Source organism: Typopeltis vanoorti, chromosome 12 (genome assembly GCF_054136105.1).
Source record: "Typopeltis vanoorti isolate ZY-2024b chromosome 12, IOZ_Tvanoo_1.0, whole genome shotgun sequence".
Lineage (NCBI taxonomy): Eukaryota > Metazoa > Arthropoda > Arachnida > Uropygi > Thelyphonidae > Typopeltis > Typopeltis vanoorti.
Genome location: NC_143560.1, coordinates 132,541,535 through 132,558,039, shown reverse-complemented (window position 1 = coordinate 132,558,039; position 16,505 = coordinate 132,541,535). Strand labels below are relative to the sequence as shown.

At 39.5% G+C, this 16,505-nt stretch overlaps 1 protein-coding gene across 2 annotated transcripts in view; it reads right to left on the bottom strand.

The window, feature by feature from the left end:
- Ptp36E (protein tyrosine phosphatase 36E) overlaps positions 1-16,505 on the bottom strand; it is a 111,609-nt gene that overhangs the window by 80,922 nt on the left and 14,182 nt on the right. Inside the window, exon 2 of one of the 2 annotated variants that reach the window (XM_090401095.1) lies at positions 12,613-13,096. The exons of the other annotated variant lie outside the window; for it this stretch is intronic. Within the exon in view, the coding sequence (XP_090257221.1) occupies positions 12,613-12,864 (252 nt within the window). The 5' untranslated portion in view covers positions 12,865-13,096. The remainder of the gene's footprint in view (positions 1-12,612; positions 13,097-16,505) is intronic. 2 annotated transcript variants of the gene reach the window in all.

The window sequence follows — 16,505 nt, the reverse complement described above, 5'->3', positions numbered from 1 at the left end:
AAAGAAAGAAAGAAAGGACGAGCTTGTTAGCATCCGCGAGGGAAGTCGGAAGAGCCGTTCGATCTTAAAAGAAATAATCGAAGGACCGATCGTGGAGGAAATGAAGAAATGCAAACACGCCACGGGGCGGCGCTTCTCCGGGGAATGACGCCTCGGAGAAGGCGCTTCGCTCGAACGCGAAAGAAATCGAGCTCGTCTCACTTGCGGAGGCTTCCGGTGGAGAACGAAATCCACGAGATGCAGTTTTTAGCTTGTTGACTGAACACTTCATTAGGGTATTTCAATGTACAATATTTTACGATACAATTCAGTTGTACAATTCAATGCACGCTATTATTCAATACAGTTCAAGTACAGGATTACTCTCATTTCTGTTGGTAATCACACTTATTTTTGGCTATCTCTTTTGTTACAGTTAATGAAAGTTTCCTTTTATATACAAATAGAGTAAAATACTTTTCGGCTTGTTTTCATAGTTTGTAATAAGCTACTGGTTTTAGTGATGAAGTACGGTAATTTGTGTGTTTATGTGTAACCAAGGGCCGTAGCCATACTGGTTACTAGAGAACTAAATTAGTTCGAAACAGTCACTGCGAGTCCAGTGACCGCATCTGTGAGGGCTCGCCTTACACGGTTTGATTTGATGTGAATGAATTAGTTAGTATATTGGTACCTTAATTGGATATGATATGCGAGTTATAATGATTTTATACTATACGTTTAAAGTAATTGTCAACATTCTTTCGTCCCATGCCTCTCAATCTTTTTCTGAATGCGTATGCTGAGGTTACTGATTTCATTTCATTTGGGAGTTTATTGTAGTTGCTTCTCGCTAGGTGTTCGAAGGATTAATGAAAAATTTCTTTGTTTGTCTTGGGTACTACCAGCATGTTCCGGCCGCAGCGTAATCCATAGTCTACATTACATGCCAAGAAACGTTCAGCGCTCCTTTTTACGACAACCCTAGAGATATACTGTAGTTTCTGTAGTGGTAGAATATTACCTACGATATACAGATCGTTGGTTGAATGAGCGAAGTAAGTTAGTAGTGGTTATGGCTCTAATTATTCTGTCTTGTATTCTTATTAATGGAAGCGGATCGTAATAATCTCCACCCCAACAAGTTATGCCATATCACGGTGAGGAATTGACCTAAGAATAGAATAAGCATCTTAAGAATGCTGCAGTTTTTTAACATAATATATATTCTTTTAATTATAAACCTAAACGTATTTGTTAAGAAAGAGGTGTGGGGGTTCCACTTCAAGTGGCTATCGATATGGAGGCCAAAATACTTGACTGATTTTTTTTAGCTACAGTCGCAATTTAGGATGTCACTGCATTTCCTTTCATGCCATTTTATGGTTATATCGTGGTCTGCCTTATCTGTTAACGTGAAGTACACATGTCAAGTTTTATAAATTTTTATAAATATTTATAAAAATATTTATAAATTTCACAGTACTTTCAGCACGTTGTAATTTTAATGGAATTAAAATTGCAAAGTGCTGAAACTAATGATTTACGACACAGCAATGAATATACTTTGCTTTATTATATACCGTACATGCGATGACCGAGTACATATTTTTCTAAAGAGCTAAATAATGTCTTAAAAACCTTAAAATATGACAATGTCATACTGGTGGGGGATATAAATTTGAACCTTTATAAAAGTAATAGTAAAACTGAAGAATACAAAAATATATTATCTACTCGTGGGTTTCTTGCTTACATCGATGGCAATACGAGGGAAGTGTACAACTCGACTAGTTGCATCGATCACATATTCATAAGAAACAGAATGGCCTGTGAGATATCCAATGCAATCTACTTTAACAAAATAACAGATCACCATTCGATACTTTTTCAACTATCTATTCCTGACAGTATTAACATGAGTTGCACAGGTAGTCAGAATAAATTGGTAATTGGCACCAATAATAATAAATTTGAAAGATACATAAAACATTATCCACTGCCACAAACTGATTTATTAGACACAAATCAGTTATATGATGAATTTATCAAAATGATTAAATATGCAGACACTAAATCGCAATATCATAAAACAGTTACTACAAAAAAGGACGTTCACACACACACACATTGGGTAACAGATGAACTAAAAAATATGATAAAGACAAAAGAAAAGCTACTACTATAAGCATAAAAAAAATCCATACAATTTAAATTTTGAATATGACTATAAAAATTTCATTAAACATCTAAAGGAAAAAATAAAACAGGCAAAAGAACATTCTCTGCTATCGAAATTTCTTTCTTGTTGTAATGATAAAAGTAAAGAATGGAGGTTGCTCAATACGATAATAGGTAACACAAAACAGAAAACGAGAATTCTCAGAGGGCGATGACGTCATTGATATACTTAACAAATGGCAGTTGTGTTTGCGACCCTACGGAAAGGGCAAAGTATGTCAGTCGCCTTCCGTGGATTAAGAATTCTATATATCTACATGCAGTAAACGAAGATGAAGCGAAGAGTGTAGTAATCGGATTAAAAAAAGGGAAAAAAGTGGGATGTGACAACATAAACGTTAAAAAGCTAAACATTATCATTAGACATAAATTACAATTCTTTACAAATATCATTAATAAATCCTTTGAACTCGGTAAATTTATAGAACACCTAAAGACTGCTTCGGTTGCACCGTTATTTAAAGGAGGAAACAGAAATGAAATAAAAAAAAATAACAGACCAATATCTATACTATCCACAATCTCAAAGGTTATTCAAATTCTGATTAAAAAAAACGCTTAAATAGCTATTTAAATACCATATCCTTTTATGCAACTAATCAATATGGGTTTAGATCCGGATGCAATACCGAAAAAGTTTCATAAAAAGGTCTGTAGTGGAATAAATCAAGGAATGCACACAACAGCCGCTTTTCTCGATACATCTAAAGCGTTCGATTGTGCTGACCTATTGCTACTGAAAATGTTCAAATATGGCAATAGGGGAATTACTAATGACTGGTTCGGATCCGATCTGAATAACAGAAAACAATATACCAGCTATGATATATTTAAAAGCACAAAAAAAATAAATACGGAGTCCCGCAAGGAACTGTACTCTGACCCATCCTATTTTTAATAAATGTTAATGATTTACGTAAATACAAACTTTTTTGGCAAAACAATATTCTTTGCTGACGATACGGCTTTAGCATACACCGAAACAACCCTTGAAGATCTAAAAAATCGGATTCATAGCGATATGTTAAAACTAAGTAAATGGTTTAGCAACAACGGTTTTAACATTAATTCCGACAAAACATGACATATGTACTTCACGTTAACAGACAAATTAGATCACAGTATAACTATAAAATGGCATGAAAGGAAATGCAGTGACATCCTAAATTGCGACTGTAGCTTAATCAAAAAAAAAAAAAAAAAATCAGTCAAATATTTTGGCCTCCATATCAATAGCAATATGAAGTGGAACTCCCACACCTCTTTCTTAACAAATACGTTTAGGTTTATAATTAAAAGAATATATATTATGTTAAAAAACTGCAGCTTTCTTAAGATGCTTATTCTATTCTTAGGTCAATTCCTGACTGCGATATGGCATCACTTGTTGGGGTGGAGATTATTACGATCCGCTTCCATTAATAAGAAGAATACAAGACAGAATAATTAGAGCCATAACCACTACTAACTTACTTCGCTCATTCAACCAACGATCTGTATATCGTAGGTAATATTCTACCACTACAGAAACTACAGTATATCTCTAGGGTTGTCGTAAAAAGGAGCGCTGAAAGTTTCTTGGTATGTAATGTAGACTATGGATTACGCTGCGGCCGGAACATGCTGGTAGTACCCAAGACAAACAAAGAAATTTTTCATAAATCCTTCGAATGCATAGCGAGAAGCAGCTACAATAAACTCCCAAATGAAATGAAATCAGTAACCTCAGCATACGCATTCAGAAAAAGATTGAGAGACTACCTCATGGGATTAAACAATGTTGACAATTACTTTAAACGTATAGCATAAGAGATCATTATAACTCGCATATCATATCCAATTAAGGTATTGATTTACAAATTGGTTCATTCAATTAGGAATTAAAATATCAACATGTACATTATTATAACTGGTAAGGGAGCCCTTTTAGATGCGTCCCCGGACTCTCAGTGTCTGTTTTGAGCCAATTACTTTTCTAGTAACCAGTATGGCTACGGCCCTTGGTTACACATATTTGCATTAACCAACTTACATTACTCTAAACCAGTTACGTATCATAACTATGAAACCATTCGAAATATATTATATTCGACTTGCATATATCAGAAAACGTTTTATTAACCCTAATAAAATAATAGCCAAAATAAGTGTTAGTACCAACAGAATACTTGAATTTTATTTTGCAACATTGCACTGAGCATTGAATTGTATCGTGAAATATTGTCATAATCATACAAGTTGAATAGTATAATTTGTATAATTTGTACACGTGATGGGAATAAACTGTTTTATCGGTATTAATGTTAAAACCGTTGTTGCTAAACCATTTACTTAGTTTTAACATATCACTATGAATCCGATTTTTTAGATCTTCAAGGGTTGTTTCGGTGTATGCTAAAGCCGTATCGTCAGCAAAGAATATTGTTTTGCCAAAAAAGTTTGTATTTACGTAAATCATTAACATTTATTAAAAATAGGATGGGTCAGAGTACAGTTCCTTGCGGGACTCCGTATTTATTTTTTTTGTGCTTTTAAATATATCATAGCTGGTATATTGTTTTCTGTTATTCAGATCGGATCCGAACCAGTCATTAGTAATTCCCCTATTGCCATATTTGGACATTTTCAGTAGCAATAGGTCATGATGAACACAATCAAACGCTTTAGATGTATCGAGAAAAGCGGCTGTTGTGTGCATTCCTTGATTTATTCCACTACAGACCTTTTTATGAAACTCGAGTATTTTTATGAAACTTTTTCGGTATTGCATCCGGATCTAAACCCATTGATTAGTTGCATAAAAGGATATAGTATTTAAATAGCTATTTAAGCGTTTTTTTAAATCAGAATTTCAATAACCTTTGAGATTATGGGTAGTAATAGATATTGGTCTGTTATTTTTTTATTTCATTTCTGTTATTACCTCCTTTAAATCGCGGTACAACTGAATCAGTCTTTAGGTGTTCTATCAACTTACCGTGTTCGAAGGATTTATCAATAATATTTGTAAAGAACTGTAATTTGTATTTAATGATAATGTTTAGTTTTTTGGCGTTTATATTGTCACTTCCCATCATTTCTCCTTTTTTTAATCCGATTACTACACTCTGTTGTTCATTTTGTTAAGTACATCGGTGACGTCATTGCCCTCCGGGAATTCGCGAGTTTTCTGCTTTGTGTTTCCTATTATAAAAAAAGTATGCCCACGCTTTTGAGATCTCCACTTGGAAGCTTGCCAGGAATAGTCGATTCATGCTGAAGAGGAGAAAGAAATGAAGGACGTACGAATTGGTCGCCAACACGCGAAATCACGTGCTTTATAGGTAAATTTTTCCAACTGTTATACAAGCAACATAGTTAACTACAATAATTATAAAAGAGAAGTTAATTTTCCGATAATAATAAACAACTCATCCCGCAATATGGATTGATTACCCTATTATCGGAATGGATTCTCCTTTTTCTGACATGCGCAAAAGTGTCGAAGGATCTCTAATCGGTGGGCGAACTATATCATATTAACTAACCTCCATTCTTTATATTTATCATTCAGACAAGAAAGAAATTTTGACAGAAGAAAGTGTTCTTTTGCCTGCTTTATTTTTTTCTTTAGGTGTTTAGCGAAATTTTTGTACTCGTGTTCCAACATCAAATTATAGGGATTTTTCCTATGCTTAGGGTAGAAGCTTCTCTTTTGTCTTTATCATATTTTATAGTTCATCTGCAGTGTGTGTGTGTGTGTGAACGTCCTTTTTTGTTGTAACTCTTTTGTGATATTGCGATTTGCTGTCTGCATATTTAATCATTTTGGTAAATTCCCCATATAGCTGAGTTATGTCGGATTGAGGCAGTTGATGATGTTTTATGTACTTCTCAAATTGATTATAACTGGCGCCTATTTCGAATTTTTTATGACTATCTGCACAGCTTGTGTTAACGCTATTAGGTAAGAATAGTTTCCACAGTATCGAATGGTGATCTGTTATTTTGTTAAAGTAGATTGCATTGGATATCTCACAGGCCATTCTGTTTCTTATGAATATGTGATCAATGCAACTAGTCGAGTTGTACACTTCCCTCGTATTGCCATCGATGTAAGCAAGAAACCCACGAGTAGATAATATATTTTTGTATTCTTCAGTTTTACTATTACTTTTATAAAGGTCCAAATTTATATCCCCGACCAGTATGACATTGTCATATTTTAAGGTTTTTATGACATTATTTAGTTCTTTTGAAAAATATGTACTCGGTCATCGCATGTACGGTATATAATAAAGCAAAGTATATTCATTGCTGTGTCGTAAATCATTTCAGTTTCAGCGCTTTGCATTTTTTCATTCCAATCTATGAAATTAATAAATATTTTTCCTGGCGTATAGAATTAATCCACCTGAACGATTATGGTGCCGACAATCATAATACGTATTGTAATTTGCGAGAGAATCACTTAGGACTAGTACATCTATATATGATTCAACCTCTGTGAAAAGTAACATTAAATTATCAAAATTTGACCTTATCGATCTAATATTGACGTGATATACGTGGAAATTTTTGGATGAGTTTGTAGCAGTATTTTTAGAAAAATTTGTAGAAAAATTTTTTTTACAGAGGTTAGATTATACAGTTTTTTACAGTTGCATCAGAATCTAAGCTATTCGTGTGGAATCTTAAATCCATTTATTTTTTATTTTTTTATTTTTATGTTAAGCCCATACACAGGAGGTTGGTTGGTCAACCTATAGCACATTAGTACCGCGGATGGGTGGTGGATTGGGGAAGGAGGAATTTGTTTACGTTTGATTTGAATGACTTTAAGTTGTATTCCTTGGGAAGCACAGCAGTTGCCGGGATGAAGGAAGAGGGAAAGAAACTTGTTCTGTTTGTTTCTAGGTGTACTGTGTAGGGATGTTGTGCAGCAGCTGCACGTGTTCCAACGAGCTTAGTACTGAGCGGGGGAATTATTGATGTTATTTCGGATGAGCATTTCCCATGGAAATGTTTGAAGTATATATTTACTGCAGAGACCAAACGTCTGTGTGAAAGTGGAGGGAGAGAGTTGGTAAGGGATGGATCATTGATGAGCCTAATTGCTCTCCTCTGTGTTGAGACGAGCATTTTGAGAGAGCTTTTAGAGACCCCACCCCTATGTGGGAGCAGTATTCAATAGCTGGGTGGATTTGTGATTTGTATAATGTTAATATGTAGCTGTTAGGGGGTGAAGTAACGTCTTAAGCGAAAGAGAAATCCTAGTTTTTTTTGAGGCTGAGGATGCAATGGTTATATGTTTATGCCAGGTGAGGTTTGATGTGAGGGTGATTCCATGGAGTGAGATCTCAAACTGTCTGGAAATTTGGGTATCATCAAAGAGGATACTGGGAAAAAGTGGTTCTTTTTTATGGGAAATAGTACAGAACTTGGTTTTATTGGCGTTGAAATTTATGAGGTTATCGAACCCCATTGTAGGATGGCTTGGGGATCGGAGTTGAGGGTGGTGGTGGTTGATGTTCTGTAGGTTGAGGTGAGTTGTGTAGGGTAAAGCTTATCAAATGCAAGCGAGGAGTGTAATGTGCTGTCATCTGCAAAACTGTGTATTGGGTTGGAGGTCAGTTGCAGTAGGGCATTGATATATAGCAGGAAGAGGGTTGGTGAGAGGACATAACCTTGTGAGACCCCAGCATTAATTGAATGGTGAGAGGATAGGGAACCGTCCACCATCACACACAATGTGCATCCAGACAGAAAGCTGGCAATCCAACCACAGAAGTCCTGGGTCAGACCGAATGATGGTAGTTTGCCTAGTAGGCCTTTGTGCCAGACCCCGTCAAAGGCTTCGGAGATATCATATCTAGTGCAACTTGAGATTCGCCAAACCTCCCCATAGCATTTGTCCAGAGATGGGTGACGTACGTGAGTAGATCTCCGGTTGATCGGTTATGGCGGAATTCATACTGGCGGTCATTTATTTGGTGAGTGTCTTCAAGATAGTGCAGGAAGTGGGAATTGATGATTTTTTCATTACCTTTGACAGGACTGAGGTAAGCGAGATAGGGCGGTAATTGGATGGCAGTGACTTGTCACCCTTCTTGGAAATGGGATGAATGCAGGCCAATTTCCAGTGGAGTAGGAGAGTATATATAGGTGACACAGGATGAGGGTCAGTTCTAGAGCGCAAACTTTCAGAACAATTGGGGGAATGCCATTGGGGCCAGGAGACGTTTTTGTGTCTAATTTGGACAGGATTTTTCTGATCTCATTCTGGCAGAGATCCAGTTATTCACAGGAACATTTAGATTTATTACTTTCTTTGACTCTGTTCGTTGAGGTCGTCCGGCGTTTTTATCCGTTAAGTTTGAAGACGAATATGGCGAGGGGGGGACTCAAAATCTTTACAGCCGAAGATTCCTCGCAACCTTATGAATTTTTTTTTCTTTCGTTTTCTTTTCCGTTTCTACTGGCGAGAAACCGAATTTTCGGATAACACAGCTAATTTTGTCGTTTTTTCACTGAGTCCCCCCCTCCACCCCCAGTGAAACCAGAGAAAAAAATTCGCTAATAATCCGCTGTTTAAGAAATGAAAACAACAAGATCGGCTCACTTGCGTGCTTCTCCGTTTTTTTATTTTTATTTTTATTTTTTTTTCAACTGGCCGAACGAGATTCGATTCGTCCGACGAGCTTCTTTCCCGAAAGGGTAAGCGTTGTTCGCTCACGGGGACGACCCGACCCACCACCTCGGATTTCTCATCGTGCGAACGAGATCAGAAGGAAAAGCGTAGCACGAGGAATGCCGTTGTTTGGCGCACGTGGAACACAAAGCAATTACAAAGGACGCGTGCGGAGCAACACGGGAGAAGCTCGAGTCGGTGACAGGCAGGGAGCGATAGGTCACGGCCACGGAGCGATTATCGATCGATCGATCGTGATGTAAAAGCGATCTTCGAGAGTGACACCGAAAGAGCGTCGTTCGCGTGTGGAAGGAATCGCAGAAATGGCGGATTGAAAATTTACCGCAGAACAAAAGAAACACACGAGAAAAATTCGCGGGGAACTATTAAGGGGGTTCGCTTGGTCCAGCTGACCTCATCCGAAACCAACAGCAGAAGGGATTTTGTTTCTTGTAAGTGCGGAATTGTAAACTGTTGTTACGCACACAACTGCGATCAGCACGCAAGAAAGTGACGTCAGAATTTTCTCGAAATTTTCACTGCACACACACACACACACACACACACACACACACACACACACACACACACACACACACACACACACACACACACACAGTAATGCAACGTGCGTGCATTTGTACGTACGACTGTGTGTACGCGTACGTGTAATGTAAACCGCCGTCACGAGTGATGAACTTTCTTTAATTCATTGACAAAAAAAGAAAAGAAAAAAAGCAACTCATTTTGCGCGAGAGAGCGAACCGCACCCGCCGTTTCAGCTAAAGGTAGCGGAATGGAGTGATTCCGCCTACGGAGAAATTATTCGAATTGTTCACGTCGATACTCGCGAGACGCTGCTTATGGGAGATGGCGTGCCCGTGTTTGGCGTGAAGAGCACGATTCGAAGCTCACGTGACCCTTGACCCAGCCGAGGTACTTAATGTGCGACAGTTTGCTGCTTCGGGTTGCGAACTTGCCAAATGTTAATTTCCCAAATGTTCCTTAGAATACCTGAAAAAAATACGATAAAGAACGTTTTCAACCCCTTCGTGCCACCCCGTAATAACAATCTTAAAAGAAGGTTCTTGTGAAGTTCGTTAAACAGCCGAGTCTTGTAAATATCGCGATGCTCACGAGCAGCTTCCTCACCCCATCAGTCTCAAAATGCACTTGAAAATCTGCTTGGGAAACCGAACAGTCGCTTTGCGATCAAACACTTCAAGTGGAGCAACTTCTTTGCTTCTACAGCGTCTTGAAGTTATCTTCACTTCCTGTTCGGGATTGCGTACGGCACGCTACACGAAAAGGTCGCCTCATTGCTAACTTCCGATCAACAATTTTCCTCCAATTACCCCGTCAAGACTCCAACATCGTCAGATCTCCGTTTCGAAAGGCGCTTCTTGCTGCACCAACCCACCTACTTCTTAATCCCCCCCCCCCCCAAGTCTGAGTTCCTTGTACAAATTCGTCGCTTCCCTTCATTTGCGGCCTTCTAGTTTCGAAGACTATGTCTGCTGACCTTTCTAGGATTTTTTATCTGCGGAAGGCGATCCCACGCGTCATTCTCTTCGCCCAAACAGTGACCTTGAACATTTCAACGTCTTGCCAAGAAGAGAACTCGTTCTTGATGGGGATGAGTGCTTTTCTATTCAAAATCCCCGACTCGTTTCCAAACAAATACGTCGATAAAATGCAGCGCGCATGCTCAAGTTAAAAAGTGAATACTCGCGCTTCGCTCACTCGATTCGCCACGGCCTGCGAAAACGGCAAAAGAATCGACAAGTGTAAAGCAGACTTCGCAAGAGCGAAATGCATCCAGCTTGGCTCGTGCTCAAATGGCAGTAAGGGCCTTTTGGCCTCTTGCTCGGGCTGGCGAGTAAAGCGTCTGCGTGCTACGGTTCCGCGTCCCTCATCCTGGCGATGACTCCCGAAGTGAAAGCAGATCACTTGGCTCAGTCTGCTCTCGCAATTCTCGTTTCGTGACAAATCCCCACTCCACCGTCCCACAAACCAACCCCAGCGTGTGTGTGTGTTGATTTTTCGTCAGACGGGTGTCAGAGAAGTGCTCCGCAGCGTCGATATCCGAAGTCCTTCATCCCAACGCCAGTCGGACTAAGAGCCCGCTTCTCTGCGAATTGTCCTCCTCCCCGGTACTCGTCCAACAGCACCGAAGCAGAGCATTCGCGAAGCCTAATAAAAGTCGGTCACCGAATTGTCGACTCATTTCTTTCAACTCCCCAAAATGGAGGAGAAGACCATCCCCTTCTCGCATTGTCTTCCGTGCTCCACTCACTTCTCCCAATCACGTACGGACCAGAGTGGATCTCTCAAACCACTTCAGCTCCATCCTCGTGGAATCAACTTTCGGTTTTCTCTTCCATCTGCTTTCATTCGATCTTCGGAGCAGCCTTCGCCTTCCCGATCTTCTCTCTCTCGCTGCGAAGATCGAATGAAAAGAAGAAAACGCTGCTGTTGCGTTTTCTTCTAAAAAAGTGTTCGATGCACAATCAAAGAGGCAAACGGTTGATTTCCACGCGAAAAGAGTGGACCCGCATTAACCCTCGATTAGATATCGTGGGTTCAATCTGCCGGATGAGATCGAAGAGGACTGCGCAATGCCGCTCGAGGTAATGAAAATTATTCACTCTTCGCAATATTTTCGCCACCTATCGTCTGGGGCGGATTCTGTAGCTTGGAGCGATTCAGCGGTGCTAGAGAATGCACTGGACCGTCAGCGATGACTTCGCTCGTTAAATCGACCCAACCAATCAAAGAAGAAGGTTTCCGGTGAACGTCAAAGCGGCTCCATGATCTCTTTGAGGAAGACGCGGGCTCGCCCCAATTCGAGGCCAATTCGCATAGATGAACTTGAAATCGCTTTGAAGCGCAGACGGTCGTAAGGGCTCGCATAAAAAAAAAAACTCCTCTTCTTTTCGAGAGGGGATCCTTTGGTGCACGTGGAAGCTCTCCAAGTTTCGCCTTCTCGGGTTTCACTCGACGAACGAGTTTCTGTTTATAGCGCGACACACTTCTGCCCTCCCTCGTGCACGAAAACGAAGGCGGTGCGGGAGGGGATCTAGTGGGGATCCCGCCACAAACAACAAATGCGGGAGAAAGAAAAAAAGAGAAAGTTGGCCGGTCTGCAGTCGGATGCTTCGTAGCAGACACGTCATCGCATCGTGTGCAGCGAGAATCAGACGAGGCGTGCAAGAAAGTGGGTGCCGTTTATTAGAATTACGGAGAAATAATCGGATGAGGTCGTCACCAGAGAGATTTCATCACGACTCGCACGCTTTCCACGCACACGTTTCGCTCCCTTTGCTTGCAGTCTTCAAGGGAAAGTCCTTCTTGCGAGAAGCGAACTCGGACCATCGGCATTTGCTTTTTTTCCCCGATTTCCCCTTCCAAGGAATTTCCCTCGTTAAACAACGCACGCCAATCCCCCCCTCCCCCTGCCGCGCCCTCTTTTTGGTTGAAAAGCACGCGCCATCAAAAATGCTTACTTCGTGCACTCACTCCAGAGGATCCCCGCGGAAAATCCATCTCTCGCTTGCACCACGGAGAGCTTCGTTCCCTCCGTGAGGACAAAAAAAAGTTGGACGCCACACGACGAATGGACAGCAAAATCGACGCTTCGGGGTCACTCTTCGAAACAAACAAAGAAAAGCGCCCTCTTTTTCGTTTCGTTTTTTTTTTAGAAGGAAGAAAGGGAGGCTCACCTGGAACTCGGTCCGCTGCAGGATGTCGTACTTCCTCAGCAGCTCCATGTGTTTGGGGAACTTGCACAGCTCGATGGGTTTCTTGGGGATGAGCGCGGCGGAGCGCTCGTCCTCTGCCGTCGGGAGTAATCCGCTGTTGAGTAGCGACAGCTGGAACTTGCTCAGCGACATCACCGAATCCGTCGCGCCGTTCAGCTTCGAGTAGAGCAGCGACCGCTTCGATTTGGACTTCTTCAAGGCAGCTTTCCCCATCTTGGGCTCGACGCCTTTGCTCGTGCTCTGCTCCAGCGTGCAGCGACTAACACGGCATCGGCGAGGGGGATGACGGGATATGACGACTCGGAGAGGAGGAGAGAAAAAAAAAAAAAGCTTTTCACCGTAAGACGAGACGCTTATTCGCAGTCACGGAGGCGAAGCGAGCAGCTCGTCGCTTGTGCAATTCTTCCGCTAATCACGACGTCCTCTTTCTCTTGGAACCAAAAGTCTGTCGGGAAGAAAAAGAAAATTAAGAACGAAAAGACGGCGAAGCAAACGCGCAACCCCGCGAGGGTTTGCTTGCGGCAGAAATTGTCACAAAACAGCACTGAACTCGCTCGCAGCGTCTCACTTGGCCTGCACTCGTTTCTATTGCGCGTGCACCGATGGCATTCTCGCTCGCTAATTTCTGTTCGGTCCGATTTATGGGTACACGACAATTGGGCGATGGCCAGGTGGGCGACAGAAACTTGCAAACTTTTGCACGCTTAGCAGGCCTACGATTCGGCGGATTTTTTATTTTTTATTGTTTTTTGTAAATAAAAAATATAAACATGGTTAAGACTTATAAGTTATTTCCACATCACTGAAAAAAACAAACCAACTAAAAATAATCCTGACTTAACTATTTAATCTGACCTAAGCTTACCTGCATGAATTTGCCTCCGATTTATAGTCCTAATTTTCGATAAATTAAAAAAAAAATAGTTTTTTCGAAGAATTGATCATTTGAAAAACCTACTTTCGGAGAATTCGTTTTCGAAGAGATGGTTCAAAAGAGGTCCGAAAATGTTTTAAAAAACAAAAGGTATAATCGCACAATATTAAAATAAAGAAAAAATACAGTTTTTCTAATTCATCTATTAATATTATTTTGTAATGAAGAAACATATTTGCACATGTTACACGACATCACAGTGCTAAAAAACACTGACCAGACATTCAGTCAGGAATACATATCCATACAGAAGGAGAAAAAGCCATCAAAGGCTTGAAATGTGGAAAGACAGCAAGAGTAGATGATATTCGACCAGAAATGCTGAAGTATGGTGGTATAAGAGTCTTACAGTGGCTGCACTGCATAGTTCAGAAAGCCTGGACAGAGGGACGAATTCCCGATGATTGGAGTAGAGCTCTCATAGTAACCGTATATAAAAAGGGAAATAAAACTGAATGTGATAATTACAGAGGTATTTCCCTACTGAGTGTTCCTGGCAAGATCTATGCAAGTATACTTGAGAAACGGTTGAGAAGAATTGTGGAAGAAAAGCTTGGTGAAGAACAAGCTGGATTCAGGCCAATTAGAGGCTGTCAGGATCAGATCTTCACTTTACGACAAATAGTCGAGAAAGCATGGGAATATAACAGAAGATCTGTATTTAAGTTTTGTCAATTTGGAAAAGGCATATGACAAGGTGCCAAGAGAGAAGCTATTCAATACGCTGCAGTTATATGGTGTCAATGGGGCATTATATCAAGCAATACTTAGTCTTTATTTGAGTTGTAAGTCAGCAGTTAGAATTGAAGGAAGTACAGGAAGATGGTTTAATGTTAAATCTGGTGTGAGACGAGGATGTATGTTATCCCCTCTGTTATTCATTATCTATATGGATCACATTATGAAGGAAAGTGGTATTTAGCCTGATATCAAAATTGGAGATGTTAATGTCAGCTCTTTGCTTTATGCGGACGATGTTATACTTCTAAATAAATCCGCTACAAGTTTGCAAGATTCTCTGACTAAATTGAATAGCTGTTGTAATAGATATGGTATGAAGGTCAGCATTAAAAAGACAAAGACAATGAAAATAGGTAGAATTGTTGAAAATGTCCATTGTGTTGTGAACGGGGAACCTGTGGAACAAGTAAAACATTTCACCTACTTAGGCACGATTTTTAGTGAAGATGGTAAATTAAATATGGAAATAGACAACAGAATCAATAAATCTGGTATAGTAGGAAGTCAATTGAATAAATTCATGTGGAATAAGAGAGAAATTAGTTGGAACACTAAATTAGCTGTATACAAGACAGTGTTCAAACCAGTTTTAACTTATGGATCTGAGAGCTGGGTCAGAAGTAAAACACTTCACCAAAGACTAGAGACCGCAGATATGAGAGTCCTGGGAAAGATTAGAGGCGTGAACAGATGGCATCAATGGCAATATCATATTAAAAACGAGGATATTAGGAAAGAACTTGACATTGTCAGCATCCAGGAATGCGTTAGCAGAGCTAATCTCAGGTGGTATGGTCACTTAAACAGAATGGGAGAGGAAAGATTAGCAAAACAAGTGTTCTCTGCCAGGTTGGCAGGAAAACGACCCCAGAGGAAGACCAAGATATAGGTGGATTGATACGGTACAAAGTGCCTTAGACGATAGAAATATAAGATCTGATAATGTTGGAGTCTTGACAAGTAACAGACTGATTTGGAGGAAAATTGTAGATAGGAAGTTAGTAATGATGTAAATTTTTCATGTAGTGCTATCATATCCTGTACACCCCTTGAGGGTGCATGGCAGGAATTCGATGATGATGATGATTCTAGTTACATGCAATACCACGCAAATTATATTTTCCTTATCGCAATTTCTAACTTTTATCAAAATGTATTTTTCATCGCAACGTCTACGTTTGTGCTGATGTTGTTGAAAACCTGCTCTTTCATAATCAACGTCACATGTTTTTTTGAATTGTTTGTGGTCCATTTATAAAAATCCATACATTTGGACGACTTGTGCTGCTGCCAAAGCTCAATTGTAGTTTTCGATGAAAGACTTCCGCAAAATTATGGAGCCCTGGTTCTGTTTTTCCTTAGACGACCTATGTATGTGTTCGTAAACCATTCTAAAATGGGTTCAAATTCATTGAATAAATGATTCTCAAGTTCAGAAATAGCGTAAATAATATCTTGTTCTGGAACGAAAGCAAGCGAAGTGATCATTTTTGAATTTAAAGCGAATTGCGCATCAGAATTATATCTGGTTAAAAGACTGCATGAAGCTAAATGCTTACGAAGATTTTGTACGAGATGAAAAAAGCAACCATTTATGTTAGCTTGTGTAAATACTATACGTAACGCTTGATGAATGGCAATTTCAAAATCAATTGTTTTTGTCAAATATTCGGGATCTAGCAAAAATTGTTTTTGCTAGATCCCGAAAATATAAAAATCAAATATTTATATTTTTGGGATCTAGCAATGGCCACATTTCATGTATCCCAATATAAAATAATTTTGTGTATGTTTATGGCTCAAATATTGTTCACAATAGTTAGTAAACAATAAAAAACAGCAAAAAAAAAAAAAAACAGGACCTCCATTCTTTTCTAGCGAAAATAACAAAAATTTGAGCAAAAAGAGGGGGAGAAAGTAAAAATGTGCCATCCAAAAATAATTCATTTACGCTTTGGCTCCGTCACTTTCACGACCAAAAATTAATATTCTCATTACGATATAAACGAAAATGTTTATTAACCAGCGGACTCATTTTTTCATGGGAAATTCAACAGAACCTCTTTACAATTTCGTAATTCTTCACAATAAAAATAAACTTAATTATAAGCGAGATTTTTCACATTTTATGTTTATACCGTTCTTTCAACTCGTTTCTCAAAAAATAAAAAATAAAATA